Source organism: Vidua macroura, chromosome 21 (genome assembly GCF_024509145.1).
Source record: "Vidua macroura isolate BioBank_ID:100142 chromosome 21, ASM2450914v1, whole genome shotgun sequence".
In the NCBI taxonomy this organism is placed as follows: domain Eukaryota; kingdom Metazoa; phylum Chordata; class Aves; order Passeriformes; family Viduidae; genus Vidua; species Vidua macroura.
In genome coordinates, this window is record NC_071591.1 from 2,027,379 (window position 1) to 2,044,067 (window position 16,689).

General features: G+C 47.8%; 1 protein-coding gene across 8 annotated transcripts in view; it reads right to left on the reverse strand.

Annotated features, from left to right (window-relative positions):
• The window catches only part of DAB2IP (DAB2 interacting protein), a 184,103-nt gene that overhangs the window by 78,537 nt on the left and 88,877 nt on the right, over window positions 1-16,689 (reverse strand). For all 8 annotated transcript variants that reach the window (XM_053996186.1, XM_053996187.1, XM_053996194.1 and 5 more), the window contains one exon: window positions 14,164-14,282. In XM_053996186.1, the coding sequence (XP_053852161.1) occupies window positions 14,164-14,282 (119 nt within the window). The remainder of the gene's footprint in view (window positions 1-14,163; window positions 14,283-16,689) is intronic.

Sequence of the window (16,689 nt, forward strand, 5' to 3'; positions counted from 1 at the left end):
AACACCCTGGGTGTGTTCAGCAGAGCCAAAGCAAAGCCAGCCGGCCACGCATCTGAGTTTGCTTTCCCCCTGCTCCCCCAGAACAACTCATTTAACAGCAGCACAGCAATTAGAAAATCGATATTGCATTCAGACATGACTGTTCTGGCTGCAGCATTGCTTAAGGAACTTCTCTGGCAGGCTCATCTTTGCCTGGACAAAGGATAAGGCAGGAAGGACACTCTGGTGTTGGGAGAGCTGATTGATTTAAGATGATTTCTCTTAAAGCCCACACGGTATTTGCAGACTGTTTCAGGTACAGGCAGTGTGGAGATGACATTCTCCTAATAAGCAGCTCTGTGCCAGGAGTGTGTGTATAAATACAGCTGCAGAGAAATGCAAGCTTGCTTTCTTGTTTAATATCACACCACCCACCTGAATAAAACAGAACCTGACACATGTCATAAGGAATTACTGGAAGAATGCAAGGCCCTTAGGCACCAGAGCCCCATTTGTATTCCAGTCGTATTAACCAAAAATAAAATAAATAAGTAACAATCACATCTTTGCCATGAAAGGATTTTCCAGCCATTCAAGCACTTACTACGATGCTGCTACACATTCCCGTGCTGGAAGTGCAAGGGCAGCAAAGGGGAGGGAAACAGAGACAAAGCAAAGAGCAGAAACCACAACGGAGAAATTAGTGAGATTTGCTGCTTTGGAGTTCATGCTGGAAGGCTCAGCCTGGCCCAGCTCAGCCTGGCCCAGCTCAGCCTGGCCCAGCTCAGCCCAGCCTAACCCAGCTCAGCCCAGCCTAACCCAGCTCAGCCCTGCCATCTTCCCCGAATTCTATAATTAGTATCAGTGATTATTCCAGCAGGATTCAGAGCCCTGCCCATCTGCAGAGTGCAGGGTGGGAGCAGCCTGCTTTGTTTTCATGTTATTTAAAATAAGAACCGTAATTGCCAATTGTTGTGCTGGAAAACCACTCCCTTATGGAGACAGGCACGATGGAAAGCACTGTGTGGGCTCCACCTTTCCGAGCCACTAGGGAGAGTGGGAAAGCAAAAATTCCCCAAACTCTGAGCAAACCCACCCACCTTCCCCAGAAAAGTGAAAATCAGATATGTGGTTACTAAATTAAGGAGCAGGAACTCCTTCTGCAGGGAACACGAGTGCTGAAAGCCGTCCAACGCAGGCTCCCGAGTCCATCCCACATAGCAGTCGCTGGTTTGTTTGCCTGTGTGTGCTGTTGTGTAAGCCATAATTATGCAATCTCACAGTTTAGCACTGAGGACATTCCCAGCTTGTTCCAGCTTGGCGGCAGCAGCTCGTGGCCATAAATGAAAAAGCCAGACTTTTCCCACAAATTTACTGGCATGGAATAATGTGACCTCTTGTAGCACGGAAAAGGGCAGTGCAAAGATGAGCTCTGGGAAAAGGGGGCACTGCTGGCCAAAATTACCAGCAGTGGACTTCCAGTTAATGCAAAATGAAGCCAGCCGTGGCAGGGACATGTGGAACCTTTAAACTGGTTCCTGATGAGGCTTCCATAAATTGGACGCCCTGACACAGCAAAGTGGGAGATCTGTGACCTCGGGAGCAGCACAACAAACAGCTACACAGAGAGACACGGCACTGAGAGAAAGCATTTCCCAGGGCACTTTCTGATGGAAATGGTAGATAAAATCTCTGGACAAAACAGCCCATCCTCAGTCATCACCACAAACTGCTGCATTTGATGACTTTTTTTGGGTCGTTAGTCACCCAAGTAATTTTTCAATAAAAAAAGATTTCTCAGTTGACTTTTTCAGGCAAAATGAGTCTGATTTTGAAGACTCACCAATAGTTGTAAATAATGGTCAGATGCCAGGAACAGCTGTAATCGCTGTTTCAAACTATTTCATCTCCAGAGGCAAAACAATGGGTTTTGAGGATCTCTTTATGTTAATTTTAGAGCTGAACACACTTAGGAGGAGTCGCTTCCTCCAACGGATTGTACTGACACCCAAGTGTTTTCTTTATGTCCCAAACAGCAGGAGCACAAATCAAATTGAATCCTGTGCTCTTTATGCACTGATTTATAGAAAGAAAAATGTGTCAGAGGAAGAGAGGTGCCCACAGAACCACGCAGGGCTGAGTGATGCTTTCTCAGCTTGTTGGTGACGGGGCGGTGGTTCCACCACACCACAGGCAGAAATCCAAGTGCCAAGATGCAGGTGACAGGAGCACAGCAGTTCTGGGAGCTCTGACACTGCTCCAGCCCAGGGCTCACTGCAGCACTGAGAATGCCATGGGCTCCTCTGGAACAAATGGGTACTGGGCTGGGAGACATCAGGGGCTGTGGAATTATCACAGAATCCCAGACTTGGGTTGGGAGGGACCTTAAAGCCCCTCCAGTGCCACCCCTGCCATGGCAGGGACACCTTCCACTGGCCCAGGTTGCTCAAGCCCTGTTCAACCTGGCCTTGGACACTTCCAGGGATCCAGGGCACCCTGTGCTGGGTGTCCTCACCCTCACAGGGAAGGATTCCCTCCCAGTATCCCATCTAACCCTGTGCTCTGTCAGCCATTCCCCCTTGTTCTATCACTTGTGAAAATCCCTCTCTTAAATGTTTAAGGGAACTTGATATTTCCAAAACCTTCAGACTTACAATTGGACTGGTGGAATTATTTAGGTCAAGTCATGCTTTGCATGTTAATTTGAAAAAAATAATAAAATCTAACGTGAGTTTCAGAACACCAATGCCAGGACAGTCAGCCCAGGAAATTATTGATGAGCTTTCAGACAGGACTGAAGCAATTAAGAGTCACTTCTGGTTGCCTGAAAGCAGCTTGGTGACCTGAGTCCAGCTGTGAGGCAGAGAGAGGAAATCCCTGAGCTGTCCTTCAGGGCCACATTCACACACAGGATGTTTTTTCCCCGTTTCTATAAGTTGTTATTGGAAAATGTCACTGTTCATTGCTGAGGTTCCCGGGATGCAGCAGCTCTCATTACACCTAAGCCTTCTCAGCACAAAGTAGCCACAGATAACCTGGATGTATTTGCTGCAGCTGCTGTTCCAGAGGCTGCACTCCCATTCCGTGGGGGGATTCCCATCATTATTGGCTCTGTTATTTTATATCTCATTCCTCTGTGTAATGCTGACTCCAGATCCCTTCATTTGAACAAAAGGATGTGTTCCTCTGACACGAGCAGGGATGAGGAGTCTCAGGCATGGAAAGGGATGCTGGAGGAAAGGCAGCAGGTCATGATGTGCCTGGGGTGAGGGCATGGAGCTCTGGAGCTTCTGTCCCTGTGGGAGCCCTGGAGCCTCTGTCCCCTGGGAGCCCTGGAGCCTCTGTCCCCTGGGAGCCCTGGAACCTCTGTCCCTGTGGGAGCCCTGGAGCCTCTGTCCCCTGGGAGCCCTGGAGCCTCTGTCCCCTGGGAGCTCTGGAGCCTCTGTCCCTGTGGGAGCCCTGGAGCCTCTGTTTCTTGGGAGCCCTGGAGCCTCTGTCCCTGGGGAAGCCCTGGAGCCTCTGTTTCTTGGGAGCCCTGGAGCCTCTGTCCCTGGGGAAGCCCTGGAGCCTCTGTCCCTGTGGGAGCCCTGGAGCCTCTGTCCCTGGGGAAGCCCTGGAGCCTCTGTCCCCTGGGGAAGCCCTGGAGCCTCTGTCCCTGGGAGAGCCCTGGAACCTCTGTCCCTGCTGCTCACACATGCCCAGATCAGACTTGCCAGTGCTTTCAAGGAAAACAGGTGTAGAAAAGATGTTTCTTCCAAGAACATAATACTGTACATGAGCAAACACTGAGTAGGGAATGGCTCAAAGTGATAAAAATGGAAAACAATTCAAGTGGAGTGTCTTTAGCTGGAAAAGACAAGGAGACACAACAGGACATTATCAGCAAGTAACGCATGGTAGAATCAGGAATGAATTGCCTGTTTCTATTTACTGTCTTTTCTAAAACGGCCAATGAATAGATAAGAAAGATGAAAGATAACTGACTTTATAAGATTAAAAACTCTCAGTGCTCTAAATTATGTATCAGACAGTGTCTGTCTGTGGAATTCATTGATACAAGATTTAATTGAGACCAGAAACTTCACACCACTCACACAGGATTATTGTTATTTTTTAAGACAATGGAACTTTTTCTGCCATTCAGAAGAGAGAGCAAAGCTCCCAAGTCAGGGAATAGCTGGCCCTGGCCCATTGGCCACCCCTTGGACATGCTGGAGTCCCCGTGTTCCTCCCTCCCTGCTATCAGTGATACCTGAGGGTGTGTGGAGACTCTGCTGTTGTGTGAGAGGTTGGGACTGTGATTAATAAAGTGAGGGAGAGCTTCAACATGAGTGACTTTATCTAACGAGGGTGAGACACCCTGTACAGAGAGAGAGCTTCAGAAATAAAGGCATCAAGGCAAACTTCTCTCAAGTGTGTGTCAGAGCAGGTACAAGAGGGCCGCGATAATGAAAAAAAAAGACAAATAATTCTTTGCCCTTTTCTTGCAGGCTTCACTCAAGGACTGGAATTGCCCTATGAATACATATCACAGAGCTGCCAACAGGCTTGGGAGGCAGCAGTGTTATACAAAGATCATAAGCCACGCTTAAGAGATGAGAGTTAAAAAAGAAACCAATGCTGCAGTCAGCTGATGATTTTTCCTATCTTATATCTTCTGTTAGAACATGTTTAAACAGAATCAAAATTATTACCTGCTCTGTAGGGCTCAAATGCCCGTGTAAATGAAGCTGGGAGTAACTAGTTAGAAGAAGAAGGATTGAGGAGATTAATGTGAGCTACACTCACTTCCCTAGATGGCTCAGAGAGCTTATAACAGAATTGGGATGCTGGAAAGCAATTAAAAGAACTAACTTAAATAAATCTCTAGTGCTGAAGGTTTGCCAGCATATACCTCTAAATTCTCCTCTGATGCAACCAGGCCCCTTCCTCCAGGGATGTTCTAACAAGCTCTCAGACATCAGGATAATTATTGCAAAGTGTGACCCAGACTGTGGTTACTGGTATAATCAAAAAAACCCTCGAGGTTTCAGAATTAGACACAGTCTCCCCGGTGGAGCAGAGCTCCCAACTCTTGGTAACTGTTGTAATGACTAAACTTCCAGTGGCCTTCACTGTCTGTGAGTGGGACAGCCCTGGTGGGCTGGGGGTGACCTTGGGGCTGTGGGGCTGCTCACCCTGATGGGTTTCCCCTCTCCCAGAGAGGATTCCTGGCAAGGAGCACACTCCAGGAGTGGCAAGGGAACACGAGAGATAAGGGCTCACAGAATCACAGAATATCCTGAGCTGGAAGGGACCCACAAGGATCATCCAGTCAAACCCCTGGCCCTGCACAGACATCCCAACAATCCCACCCTGTGTGTGTGAGAGTGTTGTCCAAACACTCCTGGAGCTCTGGCAGCCTTGGGGCTGTGCCAATTCCCTGGGGGAGCCTGTTCAGTGCCCCACCACCCTCTGGGGGAAGAACTTTTCCTGAAATCTGGCCTAAATCTTCCCTGGCAGAGCTTCATGCCATTCCCTCAGGATGGAGAGAGACAACATCTAAATGCTGTTTTTGTGAGGGTAGGGTATGGCTGGTGAAGCCCCTGCTACAGCAGACCAGGCACTGCTGTTCCCCCACACCATTTTCTAAGCAAAACATGTTCCCCTGATATTTCAACTTCTCAAACTGAGTGTTTGATCCCTTGGGGAAGCTTAAGGACTGCAGTGGATTTGCTGGTTTCTGGTGCACGGGGAACTTCCACTGCTGGGATGTAAATCCTTGCTTGGTGCTAACACGCAAACTCCAATTTAAGCAAACAGGGAGCGAGGGAAGAAATGAAATACTAATTGCAATCTAAATTGCTCTATCTTCCATCCACCCCCTGCCAACCCTGCTCCCTAATCCATAAGGTCTGAGTGATGATCAGTGAATAATTAATTCGGGGGAGCTGGAGAGGTTCCTGCAGAGCCCCTGTGGATGAACATCCTGTTCAGGGAGGGCACCGGGAGCATCCCGCAGAGCCCCGGGGTGCCCAGCACCCTGCAAGGCTCCCCCTGCACGTGGCCCTGTGGCACTCACTGATTACACCTCGTTGGACAAGGCCTGGCTCACCCACAAACAGCTCACACTGCCACCTTCCCCGGGAGCACTGGGGAGAGGCAGGAGATGCCACGACCCAGGGAAATCACGGACACTGCCGTGTCACGATAGAAACCATTCACATCCTGATGGCACTTGGCCTTGCTCGGTGCCCAAGGGGATTATGCCCAGGCAGAGGATAAACACCAGACTCCAAGATGAGCAACAGCAGCCCTGGGCCTTTCATTCCAATCCTCAGAGCCAGGCATTGGTAAAATCTCTGCTCTCACCAAAAGAATTTAACATATAAATCCTTCTCTCTCTCTTTCTCCCTGGATTCCCATCATCTAAAGTGCTACTATATAGCAACAAACACATCCCTAATGGAACAAATCTCCCCACACAGCCAGGACAGCAAAATATTAATAATTCAAGGTACATAGAGCTGAGTTATGGAAATCGTTTGGGATCGGCTGCAGGCCTGCTCTGCACAGGGATTCCTGCAGAGAGGCAGCACTGGGGGCTGGGATGGGCATGTGGGAAATCCCCCTGGACTGGGGGGGATTAATCCCAGAGATATCTGTAAATGTGAGCAAAGGGCACAGCCTGATAGAACAGCTCTGGCTTTCTAATTCCTCCTGCACTTCCATCCTTTGGAATGAGGGAATGCCGCCCTCCTGCACATTATCAATCACACACAAGGCATGTCACAGCCCTTTCTCATAGAATTACTTATGTAACACTCGTGGATTAAAGCTAAATTCATATTTCTGGCTTTAGTTCAAATCAGTTCAGTATTTTTAAACAAATTACATTTTAATTCCAGTGCAAATGCATTGGTTTAATTCAATTAAAATCAGTTTTTGCTTTTTTTTTTCATCACACCAGACCTGAATTGTGTGGAAGAGAACCTAAGTGAGACATTCTGCAGTTGTACTGAAGATTTGAATTGTAAACACTGCCAAGCAGACAAGCATCATAATATCACTATCATAAGATATCCATAGGTGAACAAACTACTTGAAATCTCACTAATAACCATTTCAGAGGCCCTATAGCCTAAGGTTTTATTAAAGAATAAGGTAAGGAGGAAGCATGTTTTTCCTCAATCTGGTTTTTCCTTCCCTCTGAGCTGACGGGTGAGCTTGACAGAGTTATTTGGTATTCACAATTCTGAGCATCACTACAGGCAGTGCTCTGTACAAGTCAGAGCCAGCAGTGAGCTCCAGCTCCAGCTGCTGCCTCCAGCTGCAATCAGTGGATTTCAGGGCCCCAGCACTGCAGTAAGAGCCGGGATAACAAGGAGCACACATCAAACATCGGAGTCTCCCAGCTCTGAGCAAAGGCTTGGAACCCTTCCCCACCTCACTTCCATGCTCACTTGCAGCTCTTTATCCCTCACACAGATTTTCCAATCGAGGTCTTGCAAGGTTTCAATAAAGAACAGAGCAGAAGTTGGTTTGAAAAGTTTTTTAAAAACATTCCTTCCTTCCTTCCAAGAGAGAAAACTATTTATTGCTAAAATGAATTGTCACTAGAAATGACAGAGGACAGCAAAGTGTGAGCCAACATGCAATGGATCTCTCCTAGGAGATGGGAAATTCCATGGAAGATGGAAATTGGAGGCAGATGCCAATTGGACATCCCTCCCCCAGGCCCACACAGCACGAGGGGCAGAAACTGAGGGTACAGCTACATCCCAGAAACAGGGAAAGTCCCTGCTCTGCCATCTTCCCACTTCTCTGCAGCTACTGGAGCTGGTTCAGTGCCCCAGCCAAACAGAAAATCACCCCTTAAATAATCATTTCCCACTGAATCCACTTGCTGCCCTTCCCGAGATCATGTGATGGGAAGGGGAGCGTGTGGGCAGAAGGCAATGGCCTGGGGAGAGCAGGATTGCTCCTCTCAGTGTACAAGTGATGGCTCCATCAGGAGCAGTTTTCACTGCATGCCAGAATCACAGAATCCTAGACTGGTTTGGGTTGGAAGGGACCTTCAAGCTCATCTCATTCCACCCCCTTCCACAGACCACGTTGCTCAGGGCTGTGGGAGGTGTCCCTGCCCATGGCAGGGGGATGTTTAAGCCTGGGATAGAAATATCTCAGTATCTATTGTAAAAGGATGATAATTAGAAAAACAGAGAAGAGTCTAGAAGGAACAGAAAGCATCCTCTGGTAGAAAAGCTGCAGTGATGGCATTTTCTTTCTCTTTTTTTTCCTTTGAGGTTATTGACATGAAGAGTAATGCTAATGTAATTGCACTGAAATTCATGCACATGAAAACCTCACCAGGGCAAAGTCAGAATAAATGGTCTGTTTGGAAACAAAATGTTGATGCAATGGAGTAGCAGTATCTGTCTTCCACCTGAAGAGCATCACGACACCACGGGCCACAGCGCAGCGGAACTGTCACCCTGGCTCAGTCTGTGCTCGAGGGACACGAGCAGAGCTCTCTGCTCGTGCCCCTGAGGTGTGCACTGCTGCAGCACCACATCCCAGCTGCCAGGCAGTGGCCACACGAGTCAATAATGTGCATTCAGGCTGGGAGAGCAGCAAAATGAAAGCAAGCATCCTCGTATCCATTAATCAACCTGATCCTCGGCCGCGCAGACAATGCCTCGCGATTGTCGGCATTTCCCAAACATCCCTCACGCGCTAACCATCTGCAGCTGGAATACAATGCTGTGATTACAAACGTCAAAAAGATAGAGCAGAAAATTAACTTCTCCTTATTTAGGAGGTTTGCAGAAATGTGGCTTCACGCTACACTAATTCAGTGCCCTCGGTATGAAAACTCCCCATTACGATGTCTCGTCAAATTAGAGCCGACGATCCAACGATGTCATCTCTCTCCTCACACAACGCTCTATTTTGTAATTAAGCAGGACAGGGAAACAATGGCCTTGCATATAGAGAAAAGGTCAGGGATGCAAAACATATTTTTGCAAGCTAATTGTAAGATGCATGAAGCCAATTATCCCAGCAGTGCCGCATATGCCGGAGCAGGAAGGATTTTCTAATTTTGCTCCGTGACTCCGAGTGGAGTCAAGGCACCGGCTGCACCCCGTGGGGCACGGGGCTGTCAGGAACCAGCGAGTGCAGGACTGGGGAAAAGGCTGTGAAAATTCTGCCATGATTCTATGACTCTATGAAAATCATTCCAGCCTCTTAGCCCTTCCTCTGACGTTTATTATGACTTGAAGAATTACCAGGAGCTAATACAGTCTTTACTGAAAGCTTTAGGCACGACCCTCTGTTCAATTAGGAAGTTGGTTTGGCTGCGTAGGATAAAGGAGAGAGTTTCTGTATCCTTTGAGAATGGAGAATGCATCTATCTCAGGCAGCTTCTGATACAGGTTCACAGGTACCTGCAAAAGTCAAATTAACAGGAGGAACAGTTGGACCTTGCTGCTGCCGTGGGAGAAGCTGAGAGGCCCCACATTGCTTTCAATCCATCTCTGTCGCTCTTCTTTCAATGCCTTCCAGAAAAGTCCTTTCAAAATGCCCTCTTTCCATTAATAACATTCTCCTTTTTAAAATGTCTAAACTTCCTGATACCACGAGAAGAAGATGAGGAACATCACAGTTTATGGAGAGAAATGGTAATTTCTTCCTGTATCTCTCCTTCAAAGCAGCTCTCTCTGATTTTACTCAGCCTCTTAACACAGCCACTAATTAGAGATCAGTAATTAACTTTCTGGTTCAAGAAATATTTTGCAAAGGAACCCCATTAAAAGGCTGATTTGCTTATTCCAGGACAAAGCAGCCTTGGTATAAATGCAGGTACTGCATGAGGCCAATCTGAATTCTGAGACTGTCCTTTAATCTTGATTTTTCTGCTGAAATCTGTTCCCTGATGTGGGGGGAGTGGGGACAGGCACCACCCCTGGCATGAATGACATGGAGTGTCACACGAGGGACTGCTGGGTGTTCCTTGCTGTGCAAGATGTTTTATTCTGCATTTCAGTCACTGCTGATGGGGCTGGATGGCTCCCCGACACAAACTGCACAGTGTTTCCTCAATATCTTCATTACAATCAAAACCAGAGCCCGGCTGTCTGTAGTGAGGTATCAGTGCCACCCTTCTGGGGGTTCCCTCTGGTGTAGGTTTTCCTACTCAGCCAGCTTCCCTGGATAATGCCATTTAAGCAGGAGCCAGAAGAGGCAGCAGCTCTCCAGCACTTGTGCACACAGATCTGAAAGCCCTCCATGGTTCTGGGGTCTGCCAGTGTCCTGCTTCTGCAGCATGAGTCATTCCTCTTTCCAATTCCAGAGGAAATAGAGCAACTTCTTCATCCTTCACCATGCACCAGATTCTCAGCAAACTTAACCAATTTCATCCTGCCTAAAAATATTTGGCATATCAGGTTTGTTGGGAATAAACAAATTAGATCTCCAAGAACTCCCAAACTGAGTTTGCTGCAGGAGCACAGACATTCATCAGTTCCTGGTGCACCAAAATAAGCTTTGTGCACATGGAAAGCTCCTACAACAGACAGCATGGGCGCTATAGTCGGAACTAAATGTGTTGCAGTATGACTTGTACAATTCCTCTTCCCTCTGGGGGTTAGAAGCCAAAATTTTGGATGGCCTAAAGACAAAAAGGAGTTTAAAGAGGAAGTCTCAGTAGTGCAAGTTGCTGCTGTTATTAATGCAGGGCTGTACCCCTTCCAAGGCTGAGGCTCATTTAACAATCAACCATATGCTCAGGCTTTTGTAGTGCCAATAAAAGCTTAAATAGAATGTTATCTCCTGGAATTATAAAAAACAAAACCAAAAACCTTGCAGAATAATCACAACTGTTGGTACTCCAGAGTACACTGAGGAAAGGTGTCTCCAGCAATCATCAGTTCAGGGATTCCATCAGAACACAGAGCCACCCAGAGTACCCATTTTTCACCAAATCAAGACAATCCGAATGCACTTGTCCACACAGTGATACTGTGACCCTGCCTCTCAGTGCTGGTGTAAAATCACCTTTGCCACTACCAGAAAATCATCAGCAATACATCCCCACCAATAATTAACAACTGCAGCAGAACAGCCTTCTCTCTCTTCTCTGGCTCTACGCCCTGTGCTCCATGTCCTACCCAGAAATTTTCTCCATCACAAATTTTGTAGGAGAAATGTGGGTCCAATTAAGAGAAATCCATCTGCCAAATGCTTGATTTGTGGCTGATTCCAGAGGCCACTACAAAGCCAAGCATTCAGTGCTCCATGATAAAAACTTAGTGAGCTGCTGTAATAAATCAGGAGGCAGGAGACATTGTTAGCAAAAAGCCACTTCTTGGAACCCTTTTTAGCTCTAACAAGCAATCTAACCAGCCAGCAAATTGAAAGGAACACTCATTCCACAATCCTCCTTTAGATCTCATATTTACATAGTCTGATTGTATCACATTAATGCCCCTCTCATACAGAAGGGGAGTTACACTTGCTGTGATTTTGCTTCTTTTACTGTCAATAATCATATTACTGTTACTGTAACAGGAAAAAAACGGTGTGCACAAGACTGGCAAAATTTGGCCAAATCCATCCGTGTGAACCCCACAGTAATTTAGTGAAATATATTTGTTTACATTCTCTGCACCACACACAAGCCACGTCCATGTCATTATCTGTCTGAAAATGCATGTGCACAGTTCGTGTATTTCAAATATTCATCTGCAGGATAAACAGGACATGCAAGGAAGTGAAAAATAAAGGAACTAAGAGGCAGGAGCAGTCCCAATTTAGGTACAAAGAAGCCAAGTAACAGAAGCATCTCCTCTAGTTCAATATTTCAACCTGGAGTGTTTTGACTGAATTTACTGCACTATTCATTTTTGCTGTGGCATTCCCACAAAAATTGGCCCACGCTCCAGAACAGAGCACTGTTATAATGGTGACTTCTACGAGCAGAGGAGTGGTTCCTGAACAATCAGCTTCGATACAAGATGGAGTCAAGAATCAAATATTTAAGAGGCGAATATTCCAATACCAAATGCTTCTCTGAAACAGTTCTTGGATTACAAGCAAAACAAGCACAGCAGCAAATGCACGAGAATGATCTGAGAGACCTGAGCTCTTTCATGTACATTGTGCACAGACAATGAGATGGGAATGTTCAGAAAGATAAAATTGTAACCAAAGCCTCGCTGCATGACTGAGAGGCCCAGCTGCTGCTTTGCTTTCACCTCTCTGAGAGCAACAGTCCCTAAGGCCAAGCTCTCCTGCAGAGGACTCCTGCTCACCTGACAGATCTGACACCACGATGGCAGTGAGGGACTAAGAGCCTGCTGTCAAAAGCCTCTGAGCCCGAGTGTCCTGCAGCTCAGGGATGTGTGTGCATCACAGAGGAAGTGCATTTTTGAGAGATGCCTGCCTAACAGAAGGTCTAGTCTCGGGTATGATGAAGGTATCATTCATTTTCAGTTTCTCATACTCATATAAGCAAATCCTTGGTTATTCGAGGCTGCCAAGAGCCACCTTTCCTCTAATCCACCCTTTAAGCTCTACACTGCAAATGCACTACAGGATTCCCCGAGCCTCTTTAAGGAGAGCCTGCAGTACTTCTGGGTCTCGGGAAGCCCAGCCAGCTCCCGGGCTGGTGTGCTGGGAGGGCAGGGAAATTACAAGGCTTAATTTGGGAAAATGACTCTGGCTGCAGGGCTGACCAGAACAGTTAATTCCCATGTCCTGTCCTGCCAACTCACAGAACAAAACAAAGCTCATCCAGGTAGAAGGGAAGCCCTGTCTGATCTGCCTGTTCTTGGAGCAATCAGCAGCACCGGAGGCACATTCCCAGCCACCCGGCTCCGCTCGCTTCCCTCTGGAACACAGTGCCCTACTTCGAGCGTTTGGGAAAACTGCAGCACAGGAATCAAACCAACTCTGTCTGCCCAGAGAGCATTCCCTGAAATCTTACTCGGCACTAACCAGCACAATCGCTTCACTTGCAGAATCCAGAAGCACAAAGCTTAGGAGGCTGCAATAGGTCAGGTAAGGGAAAATCCAGATTGACAATTGCTGTTTGTGAGCTTCAAAAGCTCATGGCCCCTGCAATGAATAAGTACAGCTAAAACAAAGTAAGTTGTCATTGCTTTTCAAAGTGAAGCATTTACTCAATGGGTTCTCAAGTACATCCTGGTGTATTAAACTGCTCTGCTCCAAACTGGTTATATCAGGGTATGTCCAGCCTGGCCGAATTTTCAGACAGACTTCTCCTGGCACTTCAATATTTCTGTCACTCCCCAAAATGATTTGTGTAAGGCTGAAAGATCTTCTGTCTGGAAGCAAACTACTGGTTTGTGATTGGTAAAGGAATCTGTCTTCCCCAACCATGACCTTGATCTGCATGTGAATTTACACATGAATTTACCTTGAACGGTGCCTGTCTCGTGCTCATGCTAACATAATCTACACAGACATAAATACACACAAATCCACTAAAGAGCTGTTCTACTTTCTAACCAGCTGAAGGATCTCAAAGATCTCATTTCTCTTCTATTTTACTCGCAATTTGCTCCAATACTGGCCATCCCACGTGAAATGCTTCATTATCAGATCCATCTGCACATTCCCTGCAACGCATCCCTCCTGGACTGAGCTCCTGTCATGGCTCGGGCAGAAGCAGCAGCTCCGGCCACACGCCGAGGCTCCATCTCGCTGTAATGACGGCAGACAAGGCGGGATGGAGACGGACGTGTGTGAGGGGGAGAGAGGGATTTGGGGAGATTATGGTTGTTATTGTTCCACGGTATTGTTCCTACCGTGTGTAACCCAGTTGTGATCGGTGCAGTCCAGTGCGGGAGCATCCCTCCCCTCCCTCCCTCACCTGCATCAGTCGGCTCTGGCTGCTGCATCCCTGGGCTATTTAAATGCTGGTGCCTCAATATAGGATTTATTGAGGAAGAGAAAGCAGAGCAGTCAAGCTTCTCTGCACCTGGAATTTAACCTGCAAAGGGAGGGCTTGCACCGTACCCTCAACAACAAATTAAAACTACCCCTCTTGCAATTAACCAAGTCTACTTCTATCAGAGATGCAGCCCTTGCTCTGAATAAGATAAGCAAGATCTTAACAAGAGCTGGAAAAATCAATATCCTCCTTCTCTCTCCCACACCCTCCGCGAAACGTCCCCTTACCTTTCATGGTCCACACTCCTGAAGCCAGGTAAAATGTGCCGGAAGCTGCTGTTCCTATCGAGCTTCGGTTGGCTCTTTGTCCTTTTGATGGAGCCTTTAAGCCGACGGCTGAGGAACCCCTGTGGGGTGAGACAAGAATACTAAATTACAAGGCAGAGGGGAGCGGGGAGCGGGAGCGGAGCCGCCCGTGCAGCCGGGCACAGCGTCCTCGGCAGCTCCCGCATGAGCGGCGCTGGCAGCGCCTGGCGTCAGCCAACATCTGCTCCCGGCGCTCCCAGGCCGGGGCTGCGGCGCGCCAGACTCCCCGAAGCCTCCGTTGCCCTGGCAACCATCAGCTCCCATAAAAATCCCGTCTGAAAGACAAGCCCGGCACATGGCAGCTCCTGACGGGAGCAGGGGCTGGGCGCGGGTCCGGCCGCCCCAAGCCCAGACGCCACCCACGCCGAGCCGGCGGCGCTCGGGCAGAGCGAGCTCCGCTACCTGCTCGGAGCCCCCCGGGTCCGCGGCCATGGCCGGGCTCAGCTGTTCCGGTTACGTGGATGGAGCTCCATAAAGCTCGTCCTAACACCGCCCGTGGGCTCGGGGTACGGGCACCACCTTAGAGAAGAGAGAGACCCCGGCTCGTTCCTTCTGCTCCGCCGAGCCTCCTCCCTCCTGAACATAAGTCACGGCTCCCGGAGAGCTCCACAGCAGAGCCAGCACCAAACGTTTTAATAGCAAAGCTTCTAATGTGTTATTTGCTTATTGTTAGGAGTTAATGTTCTACATAATCTGAACATTACATTTAATCTCTCCGCTAAATAAGGCAATAAAAGCATTATACTACTGTGCTGGCCGGCATCTACAGTGTATGAGAATGGTGCGAGAGGGTCAAGCACTTTGGCCAGGGAAAGTGGGGGGGCATTTTGAAGAGAAACCAGGATTTTGGGGTGAAGCCTGAAGGCGTGTTTCTTCTATGGACCATCACACTAAAGAAACAGATCAGCTCCACATAAACAGCTCAGCAAATCCCCGCAGAACATGAGGTTCTGCGCACGCCGCTTCCCTGCCCCAGCCCCAGGGAAGGGGGAAGATAGCCACGGATCAAGCACAGCTTCTGGCACGTGTGAGAGTACCAGAGCAGCATCCCGGCCATGCCCACAGCGCACGCTCTGCTCCGGGCAGGAGCCTCAGGAGTTTCTCCACTCAGCATACAGGAATGGATCCTTAGCAGCTCACTTTTACAAATGAATACCTTCAATACGTCTTGCAGGGCGATAATCACAGTCTAACTTCTATGGAGCCTGTCATTTGTTCATGCCATTTAAACACTCCTTCCCCACCTCGGATATTCACCGCTCACATTATGTCTTTCTCAAGCTGCAAAATCTCCCTGGGCACTCTGTGTGGCTCTTATTACGGAAATGACTTCCCTGTTCGTAAGTGCACCAGGAATTTCAAACATCTAGATAACCAAAGGTGTTTCACATTTATCAAGTGCCACTTTACTTACAAACGAGGTATGTAACATGCATCTGTGTGGACTGAGTATTTCTCCGGGAGCTATTTGCATGACTCAAATAGCAGGAGGGATAAAACGCAGGCCATCACATTGTACACTCCGTCATACTGCACAAAGCCAACGTGGGAGGTAACAAAGGCCTTTTCAAAAGGGTTCTGTCCCTGAGAAATACCTGTAGAGAATTTTATAGCATAGAGAAACGTGGCTGTGAAAAGCAAATGTGAGGATTTGCATTATCTAGAGCATTGTTAAGATATTTCCCTCGTACTCAGACCTTAGCCAGCCTCCCACTCTTCATATCACCATGGTATCAGCCCCACACTCGTGGTATCAGCCCCACACTCACCCTATCAACTCCCCATGCTCTTGTTCCTCTGAGTGGACCAGGCCCTGGCTGCCTGCTATGGACACTGGCCAATATTTGCTGTGAAGGGAAAATCCAAAGTACACGACTGGCCAAACACCTGATATTGCCCTAAACTCTACTGGTGAGAAGGTTCTGGCCCAGGAATGAGAGACTGGAGTTCCTTGACCACTGCCAGCCCACCCACAAATATGTCCTCATTTTATCAAGCCCCTTCTTCAATCTAGGAATAGCTTTGAGGTCTGGACAGGGCATTGGTAGGGAAAAACCCAAATGCCTTCTACAACCAATGGTGACATTTTTCTTCCTCAATTCCACATCTCCACAACTCTTCCATGATTCGTGCAGGATTTGGAAATTAGAATTTAGTGTTGCATCAAGACATTACTTTTCTCCTGTTTGCCATTGTTTTTACATTTGTTGCCACCAGAAGGAGATCAGATGGAGCATTTTCTGTTTTCATTGCCAGCTTCCTTGGGAGAACGAGATGTCAGAGATTTTAATGCTGATAAATTATGCTGCTATAGTGATACTTTGCACCTCCATAGTGCACACCAGAGATCAGAAAGCCTAATGTGTGAATTAATACCTTCTGTAATTTTTAGGTGGGGTAAGAAAAAAAGACAGAAATTTGTCTGTGAAAATACAAGAGAGAGATTCT